The 16,284-nt window shown below is 36.7% G+C and overlaps 1 protein-coding gene across 1 annotated transcript in view; it reads right to left on the minus strand.

The window, feature by feature from the left end:
- Nucleotides 1-11,848: 11,848 nt before the first annotated feature.
- THBS2 (thrombospondin 2) overlaps nucleotides 11,849-16,284 on the minus strand; it is a 31,226-nt gene continuing 26,790 nt past the window's right edge. The window contains exons 20-21 of the mRNA XM_058021329.1: nucleotides 14,973-15,112; nucleotides 11,849-14,313 (exon numbers count right to left, since the gene is read on the minus strand). Coding sequence (XP_057877312.1) covers nucleotides 14,306-14,313; nucleotides 14,973-15,112 — 148 coding nt within the window. The 3' untranslated portion in view covers nucleotides 11,849-14,305. The remainder of the gene's footprint in view (nucleotides 14,314-14,972; nucleotides 15,113-16,284) is intronic.

Below are 16,284 nucleotides of genomic sequence, written 5' to 3' on the forward strand. Positions count from 1 at the left end.
CAGTTTAACAGTGCTAATTAGATAGCTGTTCCCTGAAAGTTCTTTAATCAGATTTAGTTTTAGACAGAAATCAAATGAGATTCCTTCTTTGGCAGGAGCTGTTCCACACTGGGATTGCTGGATTGAAACAATGCCCATCTTTTAAGACAAAATTACTTCTTGCTTAAAGAAAGCCCCCTTTTACCAAGAAGGACCTCAAAAACTGCAAGAAGTATTTAAGGAGACCTAGTCAACATCTGTAGCCATGTCTTTACCTAATTATCCATATGGAGACTGGAATAACTGCTAAGCTTTTTTACAGAGACCAGAAGCTTTTTTAAGTTCAATAATAGAAAAGAAATCAACATTATATAATTTTCTTTCTTTACCTGATGTCCATGCTGGTTTGGAAAGGAACTCGGAGCACTGAGTAGAATCACATCATCAAAGGACATCCAGATCTTAAAAGAACAAAACAGTCCTGCTCTCAAAGGGGCCAACCATTCCTCCAATACACCCACAGAGGGGACAACTGATACAGACAAGTGGAAAAGAAACCCAACTGTCCAAACAGAAAGTAGGTTGTACAGAATTTGGGCAGTACTGTACATGAGAGGGAACCACAAAATAAGCTTCTGAAAAAATAAACTTCATACTGGATATTTATAAACTGGAGAGTGGTTTTTCAAGACACATGATGCAATCCTTCTGTTCTGCTTCTAATCAGATTTGGGGCATTTTTTAAGAAGCATATTAAAAAACCAGGACACCTGAAAATACGACAGTGAAAAACAAGAAAGGTGTTTTGGGCCTATAATGTGTTACTTACGAGAATAAATTGATACTGGATTGCATGGGAGGAAGTGATATATAAAAAATAGGTCTTTAAATATGTAAAAGGTTACCACAGAGCTTGGCAGTGAAGTATTGTCTGTGTTCACTGTGAATAGGATAAGAAGTAATTGATTCAAAGACCAGCTAAAAATACTTCATGAATTAGGGAAATTCCTGTCTGTTGCTGTGATTGAGCATAATATCTAGGGCAGTTGTGAAATTCCTTCTCTGAAGAACAGACAAAGAAAATAATCTCTCAGGAATGGGTTAGATAGAGGCTGTCCTGTCTTCAGGAGGAAGCATGGATCTGGATAATGGATCTTTCCTATTCTACAGCAATGATTTGATATAGAATAAAACTATTTTTCATTGAAATAAAAGCAGCAGACTCTTGAATGACATGATTTTTTTTTCTCCTAAGTATTTTTCTACCTTTCCCCCTGAATGCATATTTTACTTTCAGCTGTATTACCATAGACAATTTCAATGTCCAATACCATGAAGGAAGATAAATAGTCTAAAAGATCTTACCTGCTAGAGGACAAACTAAACTGATTCCTCTCAGCTTTTCAAATCCTGTCTAAGACTTCTCATTAGATACTAATGAGAAAGAGAAAAACCTGGCATTTGGGAAAATTGTGCTCTGTTCCTCCTTCACCTTCTGTGAAAATCTGGGGAAATCCCCTTGACCTGCCTGTTACACAATTCTCCATCTGCCCTTCTCTTCTCTCATGACTTCCACACAGGTCTGAACATGTGTACCTTTAGTCTATCTTGGGCACTTAACAGATTTTCCAGGACAGCAAAATGCACCTCTAACTGTGCTTGTGCAGTACCTAGCAAGTTACCCATTGACCAGTACTAATACAGAACAAAGGAATTGCAACTTGGTTTTGTTTATTTGCTTTAGTTCCACATGAATAGATGACTCATGAAGGTTCTGAAGTATTTCCCGGGACACAGGCAATTCTGTGGGCACTGGAACTAATGACTGGCTTCCAATGACTCTTTCAGCTGAATTTTCATTCCTCAGGAGCTTTATAAGACATCAAAGAAAAAGAGATTAGAGATCTGCTAATTATGATGAAAGATTTCAGTCTTTTTGTAACTTTCTAGTAAAAAAGAGAGAATCCACATGGAAGAGAAAACTTAATCAGTCCTATTGGCACAAAAATCATATGTACTTTATAATCTTCAAAATATCTGTCAAATTTAGCTCTGTCAAGTCAATTAAAAAACTTTGCAATGAGCTTAAAACTTCTGGTGGTAAGTAATTTACTAGCAGATGATAGACAGATGGAGAGCATGGTTGTGCCAACTTAATTTCTTTGAGCAACTAGGATTTGTAAGAACCCTACTCCAGTTGCTAGTTAATTTTTCACAGTAAGATGGATACAAAGGATGTTCTGTATCCTTAACAGTTTACTTCTTTTGACTGTGTTTATTTTTTTCTGGTTTAAACTTTTCTTATTTCAACTGTTCTCAAAACAAATTATTTTCAGTCAGGGAAATAGATGAAAGCCTTTGCAAAGATGCATCATCACGATTCTCTCCAAGTGTCTAATTTTCTGATGGAAAGCAGGTGTCTTGGGACCACTCAGGTAGTTCTGTTGGTGGTTAAAGCCAGTTCCAGCTCTAGACATCTACTGGTCTAAGTAGGACTGCACTCACTTCCTACATCTGTGTAAGAGCAGTCAGAACCCTCTCTTCCTTCCAGATCTGTGTAATTTGATAGTCTGCATGTGGTACTAAATACAGGTTAAATAGAAGATAACTGTACAGCCTCACACATATCACTGTCTTAAACTCAGATTTAAGTTCACCACTGATTACAGATTTTCCTGCTCAGTCTAATTTGCTGCTGAAGTTTTGCCATTAACAATGAAGCACCTGAATCCAGTGCTTCTAGGAGTCTGTGTAAGAGCTCCTTTATTTTTCCATCATTTTCTATAGGTTCACAGAGCGGCTGAAGTGGGAATGGACTGCTGGAAAATGTCTAGCCCAACCCCCCTGTTCCAAGCAGAGCCAGCTGGAACAGTTACTCAAAACTGATTTTTGCTTTAGTGATGAGGTTTTCTTATATCCAAGCAATGGCCTATATATATCATAGCAGCATTACTAAATTTCTAGGAGGTGACTTGCATCTATTCCAATACTGTTAATAACTCTAAAATTAGCAATGTCAGGTGAGTGCAGCTGTTAGGATCCAGAATCACAAGCATTTGGGTCCTTCTGTCAGATCAGAGATTTTTGCTTAAGCTCAGAAATAAGTCATTAATGAGTCATTCTATTCAAATGCCTTAGTGCAGGGATGTGAGTCAAACACAAGGTCAGCTTGGATGAAGTCACTCCAGTGAACACAGGCAGTGAATCCTCCTGATTCCACATAGTCAAACACCTGCTCTCATCTTCCTGGATAAGATTAAGTGCACCTTGAAAATAATGATTTTATTTATATCCCACTAGGAGTTTGTAAGATAAATTTTCTCACTTAAAGGCTGTACCAGGAAGATATGGAATAATTATGATTTTATATTCACTTTTGAGTAGATCACAACAGGAATGTTGTTTTCCCTCTGCATCCAAAAGAACAGTTTTTAAATTCTTTTTTTAAGTCTTCTTTTGGCTTGGACTTGAGCTTTTCAGCTTTACTTGTCCTATCTTATACATCTAAATTAAAAACAAAAAAAAATTGTTCCAAGAAAAGACTGTTTTTCTACACTAACTGAAAAGAATGCATAAGAAGTTAAGCCAGGTGTAGGTATCTACTCAGATTAAATGGTTAAATGCCATTTCTGGATGGGTTTGGTAGTTGGTTTTCTTGCCTTCTCCCTCCTCTCACCCCCCCCTCCCCCATTTATTTACCATAACATCTTCTGTCTTACGCATCTGGAAATAAATCTTTACTAACAGCTATATCTGCAAATGGGCTGTTGTGGTACACAGACCAAATGGAATGGCCAATCCTTTATGAGCTGCATTCCTTTGGGAAACTTAACAGTTGCCCTCAGCTCAGCATTAACAATCTCCAATCATTTCTGTTTTCATCTCTAACAACCCTCAGTATTTCCTAGCTATGAACATGGATCAGTGGCCTTCATACTGTTCTGAAAGTATTAGGAACAGTAAAAGAGAAAAATCTCCCAAGCAAAAGGAATATAAGTGAAGATTGCCATCTCTGTAAACTCACTCTGAGGAAGATAACGTCTGTATTTTATGCATACATCAAACTCTTCATCCTGCTTTTGCACAAGGGAAGCAGGAATTTGGCTTTCTGGTTTTATAGTTATTTAATAAAAAATGCACAGCAACAAGGAAAGCACACAGCACAGCAGCTCCCCAGGGTATCCTGCCAGGCATCTTAGGTGGTTCAGACACTGGCTGATAGTCTCTGCCGACTAGACCATACATTTCTGCAAGTACTGAGTATGACCTGGGCAGAGGATTTTTCTACCTCTTCCCACCTCTTTTGTGTGGTTTGTCAGTTGCTATAAAATTTCGCGCAATTTTATGGCTGCTGCTTTTCCTGTACTCGTTCCTCTAAGCCACATCTGGAATGTTACATGTCTGCATCTGACAGATTTCTGCTGGCTTTTCAATAGATTTAGCAAAGTGATATTGGCATAAATACTATAAAAACGTGGAGGCCCCTTTGCAGTACAAATCATCACAATATGTCTCCATCTGCCACTGAGTCTAAAAGTTTAATACTGATATTTTTTGCCTATGACAATTTTGAGTCAGCAGCTATGCTGCTGTTAACAGGAATTGTGCAATAAGTACATTTTTCATTGTGAATTGCATGCTAAGCCCTGTGCACGGGAGCATTTACTTTGAATATGTCAAAATACAGTTTTGTCTATACATTGTCACAAGTGCTTTTTGACTGACTCACAGGGTGAGTAAAGTGAGTAAAGTTAGTATCATTGACTCAGTAATCAACATAAAACTTATATTAATAGACTTTATTAATTGAGTTTCCCAAGGCTTTATGCCTCAGAGTTAAACCACACAAATTCAGATGCACTCCCTGCTCCTCACCGTGCATTATCTTAGTCTCACCACAAGGGTCGGACGTTTCCCTTCCTCCATGGCAGCATCTCTGGCACTCATGAAGATCCATAACAGCTTCTAAATAAGCAAAAAAGCTCTCTCTGACAGTTAAATAATTCTCTTTGTAGTACACAAAATGCGTACAACACAAATGTGTGAACATTAATGTGTTTCATTTAGTAGGAAAATAAGGAGGAATTTTTTTTTTGTGATTTACTCCCTGAAGCAAAATATCATCAATAGAAAGGGAATGAAAAAAAACTTTTGATAGATAAGGTTATATAGATTATACAACAGATATACTTGCATTCACAGTTTTACAAAAAACCCCTTGGCTTAATATACTTCAGGAAATTAAACTGAAGAAAATTTAGAAATCCCTAAAAGGTCCCATCAGGAACTGTTATTTGATGCTATTGGACATGGGCAATAGCAGTAGCAATTCCTACCATCGGCATTTTTTGTCATAATTTTTTCATTTTTTTCCTTCTCGGAACCTGGTGGTCTGTAATGCTGAGTGATTCCCACCACCTTGGCATTGCTATGCACTTTTGAGATTTGTGGCAGGTAAAAAGGGGGAGGATTTTCTGTCTTTTCTATATGTTACCCTAAGAGAAATGGAAGAACTTTTCTTGCAATAGGGATGTCACAGACATAAATCTGTGTCACAGCCCCAGATGATGAGATAGAAAATTATGGTTATGGTAGAAAATTAAAATGCTCTGAGATTGTTTCCTTTTGAATTAATAACTTTTTCACAGTTTCAGTTTTATTTTACATTTAAAATGCAAAACATTTGCAAAATAAGTGTCAAGCTTTTTTGCTAAAAAATGATGTATGAGTCTCAAAATTTTGAACATGTCAATGGAAAACTGGCAGTCATGATAAGGCAAATTGCCAACACTGGCTCATTCCACAAGGACACTTGTATGTAGACTATTGAATGAACAGTAGAAGAGGTAAAGATACTTCAATTTATTACCTTATTAGTCACAGTGAAATGTTTACAGTTTCTTGCAAAAATTAATCTTTATTCTTGAGGAATACCAGTTCTGTGTCTTGAATTGTTTGTTTAGATGTCACAGCCCAAAGGTTTTCCAAGCCATTCCCCAGTGTTAAAACTTTACTAGAATATGGCAGTAAGGGACACAAAAATGCGCATTGATAATGTCTTTTCCATATCCATATGGAAATGCAACATCAAAATTGGACAGAAAAGTGAACTTGCTCTTTATAAGAAGGCCATATGTGCCAACACACATATTAATTTCTTTTGAAACTATAGAAATTAATGCAACTCTTTTACAAAAATCTTTTATTTCTGAAAGTACTACAAAAAAACTAGTGGCTGCAGTCTGTTTTGGGAATTGTGCATGACCTAAGAAGTTGATATGAAATAATAGCTGATATGAAATAGGTTGTGATTTACTAGCCTATTACCTGCATTGGTAAATCACAATATTTAATGCTTTGTCAGGAGGAACAACAGAGGGAAGAAAGTATGTATATAATTAGGGAGCTAAACAATTCACACTCTTTGAAAAATAGGACCCACCACATGATGAACTTGTCCTGGACAGGAATGCAAATGCTCAAGCAATGATCCTTCTAGTATTATAACAGTACTGTGGTTTGCACTGGAGTTTCTCTAAGAACTCTTTCAAGTCATTCCATGCTCTGGGACATACAGGAGCACTATGAAACCCCAGCTTGTAGAAGGAAAAAAAAGCAGTGCTGGCACAAATGCTCCATAAATAAGCAAGTAAGACTGTTTAATTTTAGTCTGTATGCATCATTAAGAAAAGAAATAAATCTTAAGTGCAGTATTCAGGTGCTAAATCTGGAACTAGATTGTACACAGATGCATTGGCGTAAGGCTAGGGGAACGTATTTTTAGTACAGGCAACACAGAATCCATGGAGCTGATCTGCAGACCTCAGTGGGTGAAGTGACTCTCCGTGCCCTTGGCACAGATTCCCCCTTCTCTGTAGAAGACTGTACCCAGGACAGTGTAAGCAGGACTTCTTACCTTGGCTATTTCTTTGGCTGCCATGGCAGGTTAAGTGGATTCGTGCCACAGATGCCAGGTTCTGATTTCAGTAACTCAGTTGTATGTACCTCTCATCAGAAGGCTGTTAATGCCTTCTGGAAGAGAACTGGGAGAGAACAGTTCTTCCCCTCCACAGAAGAGTCAAATGGTTCTGGATAGAACATTCCTGCCCAGGGCATGTGATTTCAGTAAAAAACAGACTTCATATCTGCAGTTAAGAATGGTTGCTAATAACAAAAGTAATCTCCTCATTTTTATGTTACTGTAGATGGAAACAGGAAAAAAAAAAAAACCCTAAGAACTGAAAAGATTACATGAAAGACCCCTCAATCAATGCAAAAAAGTGGATATTATCCATGCATCATCAAATAATATAGTAAATATTTCACTCCCACTTTGAAAATATTCAATAGATACTATTTGTCTCAATAATAAACTCAGATAATATATTGAATACCAGGGTCATTTTTTTAATTAGGCATTAGCTCCAGAACATTTTTCTGTACTGAAAACTGCAGATATGATTGAAAGTCTGGACCTAACAGTGTATTGGTCTCAACCTGCCAAATAGAACAAGTTAGCAGGAAAGAGTTCTTTTCATCTATGCCTCCAGCATAGTGCCCCATGGCTGATTGAATAACTAGAAGGTAAGTTAAGATTGCCTATCTTAATTTCTCTTAAAGGGATGTCAATTCATTTTTAGAGGAAATTCTGAACAGGAAATAGCAGGAGCTGATTTTTTTTTTCATATTGTTGTCATAATGACTTGTGCCTTCATGTTTTAAAATAGATGGTCTTGTGATAAAGTCATTGCCCTAGTGTTCAGCATCTCTCTGATCAATTTCTGTTCAGCTACAGCTTCCCTTTTCTTTATGTTTAGGAGCAAGAGGATATTATCTTCTCACACCACAGCAATGGCTGATGCTAGGCATGAAGAACAAGTTTCTTGATTGTCCAGTGATGGACAATACAGTTTCTATGCAGAGTTGAGAAATCCTTCTATCTATAACCATGAATGGCTTAATTTCTTTCCATTTTATGATTAATACTGATTTAAGGTGTATTTCAAGTTCGTACACCAGTCTTTGGTGGAGAAATCAAATAAGCTGACCCAAAAGGATAACTTGTCATTGTTGACCATTTTAATAGTGTTAAATAAACAAAGAAAACTATAAAATCTTCAACAAAAAGCAATTAATTAAATCCTACGGAGGAATTTGGAACTGTAGAAAAAAATAATTGTCTCAGTGTCCTCTGTGTAAAATTAAGTTTGTTTCCTTCTCAGATAAGTGGGAGCTTTACATTGATAGATAACAAATCTGAAAAAAAGAGACTCTTTATATCTGTCTTTAAAAAAATACTTAAAAGGAGGAACTTTCAAGAAGAAAAAAACCAAAAAATGTGATCTATTGCCATTTTACTGCCTGTACATGCTCAATTTCTTTGAAAATTGTGCAGATCTTAATCTGAGCATTTAACAATGTTCTGGTTTCCTTCCATCTCCTTTACAAGCATTGGAACTTTTTAAATGGAGAACTGTTGTTCTCTAGAGCAGTGATTGACAATATCTTTGGAACTTAATCTCACTTGAGAAGGCAATTGATCTTCCAGCTGTCACTAGTTTCAGCTCAAAACACTGTCACTATTTCTTCAGCATCCAGAGTGAGCTACTGCATATAGTTAAACCCACTGGATTACATCCACATCCAGATGGGTGGTCCTTTGCTTCTGGCTGCAGAAAGCTAGACACTGAGCTGAATCTTTGAAAACTAGGACAGATTAATTTTCTTGGGCTCTAGCTCTGAGTACTCCAGAAAGGAAGCACTCCAGTCTCACCAGCAAGGAGTGCCTTAACAATGTCTTTCTAGTGGAGGTTATTGCTATTTGCAAGAAGGCAGAAGCAGCAGCTCCAGGAAGTACATTGGATTGAATGATCAGTTGAAGACTACCTTGCATGAAACTGAAACCATTAGGTTTCTTTTTCTTCACTAATATGAAGAAGAAGCATTGACCAAAAATTATCCTTTCCAGCTGCTAATGGTGCCTGCAGCTCGCTATCCTTTCCTTTGTTTTCTTTTCCATCAACACTATTTAAAGAGAAAAAATCAGCTCATAAAGGGAGTATCAAGACTATCTGCCAGAAGTAACTGAATGACTTTGTAATCTCAATTACTAAAATAATTTTCTAAATTAAAAGTTACCTTATTACAGCTGTTTCTAAGATTTGAAGTGTGGTTTGTAATGCAACCCTCCAGTTTCCAGAGGCTGGTGCATTTAACATAGCTGAAAAGAATTCAGACATGACAGCAGTGTCTAAAAGGAAATTTACTTGCTTCTAAAAGAGAAACACTTCTAGCTCTAAATATATTAAGAAGAACAGGTAATGCTCAGTGATAATTGACAAGGGGAAAAGTTCTAAGAGGTCTGTCCATATCATTTGCCTGATTCCAACTGTGGCCAGTAGCAGCTGGCTAGGGAAGGCATTAAGAACAAGCCAAGTGCATAATGATACTTAACCTTTGCAAAATATGTAGATTTTTCTCTCTGTGTATGCATGTGCATATACATAACATATCTGCATGAGAGCTAAAATGATAAATTTGGAGAAGGCCATAAACATGGGGAGCACCCTGTACCTACAACAAAATATCAACAACACAACAGCTGATCTTTTCAGTAAGCAGAGGAAATTCTTCTACCTTTGATGTACCACATGAACCCATTACAGACACTTGCACAAAGCAGTAAAAGCAAAGTAGGATACTGTTTTTCTAACACACAGCTTTATGATGAAATATATGCTATTAATTTCTTTCCAAAGTCTGTGAGAAATTAAGCTTGTCAATGAAATTAAACAGCAACAGACCTGAAATTGGTAAAAAGGAAATTTATACCATACAGAATGTATAATCAATCTCCAGAGCTCTCAATAGAAGAATTGGAATTAAAAATCTGGGATATTTTTATGAATAACAATAATATTTTCAGTTATGTTAGTGCCAAATAAACCACGCAGGCACAAAGGCAGACCCACCCATCTTCTGCCTGGGGCATTATGTTTTCCTTCTAGGAGTGCTAATGTATGGTTTTTAATGATAAATACTTGACACCTTCTTCTAGTGAATTTGATATAGGCATCTTTCAAGAAGCAGGATAATAGATTAGAAGAACCTTTGGTTTAATCAGCACCAGGTTTCTTTTCCTTCAAAGCCCCCCTTCCTCATCTACAAGGGTGGTCTTCTCCACAATGGAAACAATGCTGTGCCAAGTTATTACATAGTTATAATTTTTTTCAAGTGGCTTTAGAGGGCAGATGTTCCCATGCAAGCATTAGAGCTCTTGCTCTGTGGATGTCTGCAGCACAAACCAAAGACTGAATCTCATCCAGCTATCACTCAAGCAAAACTCCCACTGAGCTGACCAAGATGAGGGTTTGGCCCTCTGACCATGACAGTCTGCGCAGATCCTGTCCCGTCGTGTGGCCAGCAGGGAGTACACACGTATGTTAGTATTCATGATATATTATTTGTGCTGCCTGAATGCAAAATCCCAGGTATAATCCTTGGGTGGAATTTTTTCCTTTCTGGAAGAAACCATGGCAAATTTGCTTCTCTTATAACGGACAAATCCTTAAATATTGTGAGTTCATCTTAACTTTTCAGGATTCAGTGGCTTATCCAAAGTTTATCCAAAACACCCACATTTTAGAAGGGGTCAAGAAGTCTCATCAAAACTTAATTTTAGGAGGGTTTCAGGATTTCATGATTTCCTGTTTTTCCTGACCCAAAACCAGTTAGATACACACAAGATATAACAAGTATTTTAAAGGTAAGGAAATATATCACTAAATTTTAGTAGGTGGGAACATGATGCCCAGGGAAGTGAAAAAAATTCTGCCTAGTATTACTCATATATTAGTGGCAGAATCCTCACCTGCTCTACTCAGCTTCCCCTTGTGAGAAAAAACAGCCTCTCCACAGGAATTTCAGACCTTCTTCCATACCCATCTCTTTTTGGGAACCAGAATGTACAGACACTGTATAATTTTTAAATATGTATTTTTAACAGATTATGCAAATACTTCCGAGTACATTCAAAAGCCTTAAAAAAGGTGGCTAGACCAATGGACACAGGTCAGAGGATGCCACCGCTTTAGGTGAACCTGCTCATTCCCAGAAATTTTGCTTTTTTTGGTCCTTCCTTCTGTTTTTCTGAGAGACCCTGTATTAGTGCTAAAGTGCTGCTGTTATGTTTTCACACATTTCCTGTCATTTTATTTCCCTGTCGTTAGTTTTATGGGTGGTTTTTTGGTGCCATGAATTGATTTTTTTCCCAACAGAATCATAAATAAGTGCTCATGTTCAAAACTCTCATGAAGATCCATACCAGAGAGCTTACAAAACTCTTGAGAAAGTGGAGAATGAGTTCTTGATCACACTCTATTAGCTAAATAATGTCAATAATTGATGTCCTAGCAGATGCCTACAAGACTGAATATTTGTATCGTTTTAAAGGACTTACAAAGAAACGTACTGAAGGCTACATGGCTTTCTTGTGTAATGTTTCAAGTACTCTCAGGGGAATCAAAAGCCAAGGAAACCAAATAGTTGGGATATTTGTAAGGCCAATAAAAGTTAGAACTAGTGTTCATAGTTCAAAACTAGCATTTGACATGCTCGGCATTCTTATTTTTCCTAATGCAATTCAAATTCCCCTCCCTGTGAGTTGTTTATATTCATAGGAAAGATGTCGCATGCTAAGAATTATTATTATTTTCTTGTATTTTATTCTCTTTGGTTTGTGATGATTCATTGGTTCCTGAAATTCTCCAGCAGGAAGGCAATCCCCACACACCAACGAATCCCAATGACTCAGATGGGACTCAGAGAAGCAGCAGTTGCAAAATAAGATATATTTGTTCAAACATATGGGCCAAGACACAATACAGAGAAGCAGGACCAAAATTTCTCATTCACAACGCTATAAATAAAATTTGTGATTGTTTGCCAGATAAAGACTTCATGGGGAATGATGTCTTGTCAGAGATCCTAGGAAACCTGCTGTTTACAAACTTAAGACAGTTAGTGATTTTTTAGCAAAGCAAGAGATTTCTTGGTTTGCTTGAAATGAACTGGTTTCCAGCAAGGCAAGAGGCTTAGCTAAGGGCTTAGCAATATGGAACATTTTCTTTAAAGAAAAACTGTAACTATAAAAAAGGTAAAGAGATTTTGGATTATAAAACCTTTTTACAGTTTATTTCCTATTACTAATTTCTTAAAATATATATATAAAAATGAGGATCTGACTAAATTAATCAGGACGCCAATTGATAAATGTCTGTCCTTGTAAACAAATAAATAATTATTTACAATCTTTGGCAAAACAAAATGAAATTTCATCAGTCTCACTCTCACACACATTGCAAGGAAAAAAAAAGAAAAAGAAATTTTAAAAACCCATCATAAATAATTTACATAGAATAGGAAAATTATGATACAGTCCAAATATTAACATCTTCATCCCTAAACTGATGTCTCTGTCTGACAAAACAAACCCTACACAATCACTACTCATATTTAATGAAGTCATCCTCCCTTCCACTTGGAAACTGGGGATGCCATTTGAAACACCAAAAAGAAACTGAAATATTTAAAACCTCATGAAGAGGATTTGTGAAAACAACAAAAAATCCAAAAGAAAAACCAGCAACAGAACAAACTGAAATAAAATAAAAAAATATTTGATAATATGAATACTATAAAATGTGCAATAAAGCCAGTAACTGTTGATTCCTTTCTAATGAATGTAGCCACAAAATCTATTTCAAAGGAGAAAAAGTTGATTCAACATTTAGCTCACTGTGCCCTAGAAGAAGACAGAGGTACTGTATTCTTCCATCAGGTATCGCATCTATGAATAAAATTACACCAGCCTGTGTTCTTTTTGTGAACATACTCATACATCTTAAACAAAACAAAAATGTTAAACATGTCTATACTATTGTTTATCTGAGTAACTGTTGTATCTGTTTAGAATAAACACTGGTACCCCTTCGGCGTTATTTAAGAAGTGCTATATACAGCAGACATAGGTAACAATATAAAAATATTAAAATTAGGATATATATTAAGGTTCCATTTGTAAATTCCTTATCATTATTATTCATTTAACTTTAAAGTATACATGACTAAAACCCATGGAACCATACTTAAGTGTAGGCCATGCTTTGACAATATCTACATATTGTGATATGCTTTCAAAATTAGCTTTAAAATACCATTATTTGTGAATGTATTATTGATGGATTATATGTTTTAAAATCAATTATCAGAGAAGGTAGCTTGGTGTGATAATCACATTAATTACTAACAAAATATTTATAAATGGAACCTTAAATTCATATGTTACCAAATTAAGTAATGGCAGCGTTGCCACCTTTTCAAAAACCCACATCAGGATTCAGGATGTCAAAGTGCTTTTTGCAGCAGAGGTGGAAAAGTGGTTCAGGTTCATTTTGCTCCACATAGTCACGGTATATTCTTTATTACAAGGCAATGCAGAATATGATGAAAACAGGGCAACTGGAAATAATTTTTTGGAAGTCAGACAATAGTGATAGCTTCAGATGTTTAAATGAATCTTCCCTTTCTCCCACATGAGAGTTTCTAGTTCAATTCTGTTTGGCCTAAATAAAGCCCCTACTAAAGAATGCTTTAGGTTGGAAATTTGACACTTTTACCAATATTAATTTTAAAGAGTGTTACTAAGAGCATCCTTATCAACTAAGCACCTTTTTGAATCAAGCAATGTTTAAAATTGATCTTTAACAGCCAAAGTAATTTTCACTGTTGGTGGGGCTCTCCATTACTCTGCTAAAATTAGACCCAGAAGCTCTGTGTTACTGAAGTCCAGTCTTGATCAGAGCTAGGAAGTGTCAACCATGCACCCAAAAAATTAAGACACATTTTTCCTCACTTAAACATAACAACTGACAATCATCATCCCCCCTCTTTTTCTCCATATATATAAATACATTAAGTAATTACATTTTTATATGTAAACGTCATTCTTTAAAAAAGACAAGTAAACAAACAAGCACGTTTTGCTAAGTTTTCACTCTACAAAAGTGTTGTAATTTATCAATCTGCTTTTGCTTCAGTGGTGGGTCCGACGTTCACGTTTAGGTTTCATTAGTCCTGGCTGTGAGAAGGCACTTGGGTGGAAGGGTGGCTGAAGCACTCCTGGCAGCTGGGAGGATCCTGGAGAGTGGAGCATGAGGAGAGAGGACAGGAGGCACACAAAAACAGAAACTGGGAGTACCAGGGCATACTGAGGTGTCTGGGTTGCATAGCATCTACAGTACTTTGCTGGTAATGCAGCAACCACTGCTCAAGCATCTGAAAGAAATGGAAAAAATATATTAATTGTGATTGGGGGCTTTTTGGTTAGGAAGTCAATCAAAAAAGATTTCCACCATGATACACTTAAGAGATGCAGCACAACACTTTCTGTTCTTCATTTTCCTGCAAATGGGAGGACATTTATATAAAACCACATGTGCCTACATAAAGAGACAAGCATGTGTATGTGCAGCTATGTATATAGCTGCACAAAATAATACAAGAAAACCTGGAAAAGCATTATCTGTATTTCAAAACGTTTCAGACAAGGCATTACCAACAGACATGCTCATTAAAGATATCTGCTCTCTTTTCCATGCCTCTTGAAAGAGGGGTGATCCAGAAGTATCTTTCTGCCTGCAGGTCATACTGAAATAGCCTACAGAGGACAGTGGATATATAGAGAGAATTCTAAGCAAGTCTTTCTCAGAAATTTCTACCTCATTTTTTCCAGGTGGATAGTATTAAACATCTGGGGTTTATTATTCAAATTGAGATTATTCTACGGGCAAGGGGCATTCATGGCATTTCACCAAAGGTCTTTGCCATGCTATGATATTACAGATTGCTTTTCATTTACAGGATGCTTTTCATTTAGACACTTTTTGCTTGTTCCAAAAGTTATGAAAGGCTCCCAGACATTTTTTGTAACTAACCTCTGCATTCATATTTGAGGTCAGAGAAATAGACCATCTCTTGAGAGAAGACAAAAAGACCTAATCGTCCACCAGCAAAAGTTGTATCATAGATTGGTCCAGAATCCACCATGACTTGTTTCCCTTCATAAACCAGAACTCTGTAAAGAAGAACATAAATTAAACAAAGAGGATAATACAGTATCCAGTGTACGAGCTGGTAACAGTCTGTAAAACCTGGAACAGAATTAATTTTATCAAGGCACCAGAAAACCCAACCTCATTGTAGGGATCAGTTCTCATCTCTATCTCACACCCACGTGGCTGGCAGCCATAACACATTAATCAGAAGCTGTGGGACTGCTCCTTTAGTGTTTTCATGCACACCATCTGCAAAAGATTTCCCAGTTCTTTATTTAGAACAGTCATGTCTCCTGGAATGAACTATGTCATGTACTAGCATTCACTGATAAGCCCCTGTCCCAGTGAACTCAGGGGTTAGCACACGGCCTTCCTTGTCACATCACTGAACAAAGCTGTCTTTGCAGCTGTGTGAACAGCTGATTTATTTATCTTTAGGTGCAAGGCCAGCATGAGAAATTGGAAGAACCATCCCTTTAGATTCAAACAAAGCATTAAATGGAGACTCATTTCAGCATTCAAAATGCTGAAACTCAATTTCAAGCATTTTAAGAGCTTAATGAAAGCTGGAAGGATTTGGACACAAAAAGATAGACTAATCATAAATTGGAAAAGAAGAACTTGGTTTTTTTGGGTTTTTTTTAGTCTTCCAGGCATGGACCCTGGAGACAAAAGACCTCGAAAGTCAGCACTTCATTTTCTTTCTTTATCAGAGACTGCATTTCCACAAACTTGGATCCTCTGCTTCTCCTGGGAGACCTTGAGATAGTCTAGATTTTTAGGCTCTCAGTCTCCTTGGCCAAATGAGAAATTACTCTATAGTTTATTAATTAAACTAGCTTTTGGAGTCAGGGATTACTGTCCTTCTTCAACTGACAATACATTAGTTATATACAGCAAGATGGCTTCACATGAGGATGACAACACTTGAGGAGCTTCCTAGAACTCAGCAGTTAGGTAGGGGCAGATTTCTGTTTAGACAGAAATACATGTCCAGCACTTGTAATAAAGTGTTCTTTTCCCTGAAAAGTGCACAAAGACAATTATGGAACTGCTCCCTGAGATCAGTATTTAATGGATGGTGAAAAGAACAGTAAAAAAAATGACAGATTTTCAAGTTCATGTAATCCTATTTAATATAATTCTCAAAATACTGAGAACGCAAAACATATGGAAAGAGTTTAATAGTTCA

The sequence above is a fragment of the Melospiza georgiana genome, chromosome 3, assembly GCF_028018845.1.
Source record: "Melospiza georgiana isolate bMelGeo1 chromosome 3, bMelGeo1.pri, whole genome shotgun sequence".
Taxonomy (NCBI): domain Eukaryota; kingdom Metazoa; phylum Chordata; class Aves; order Passeriformes; family Passerellidae; genus Melospiza; species Melospiza georgiana.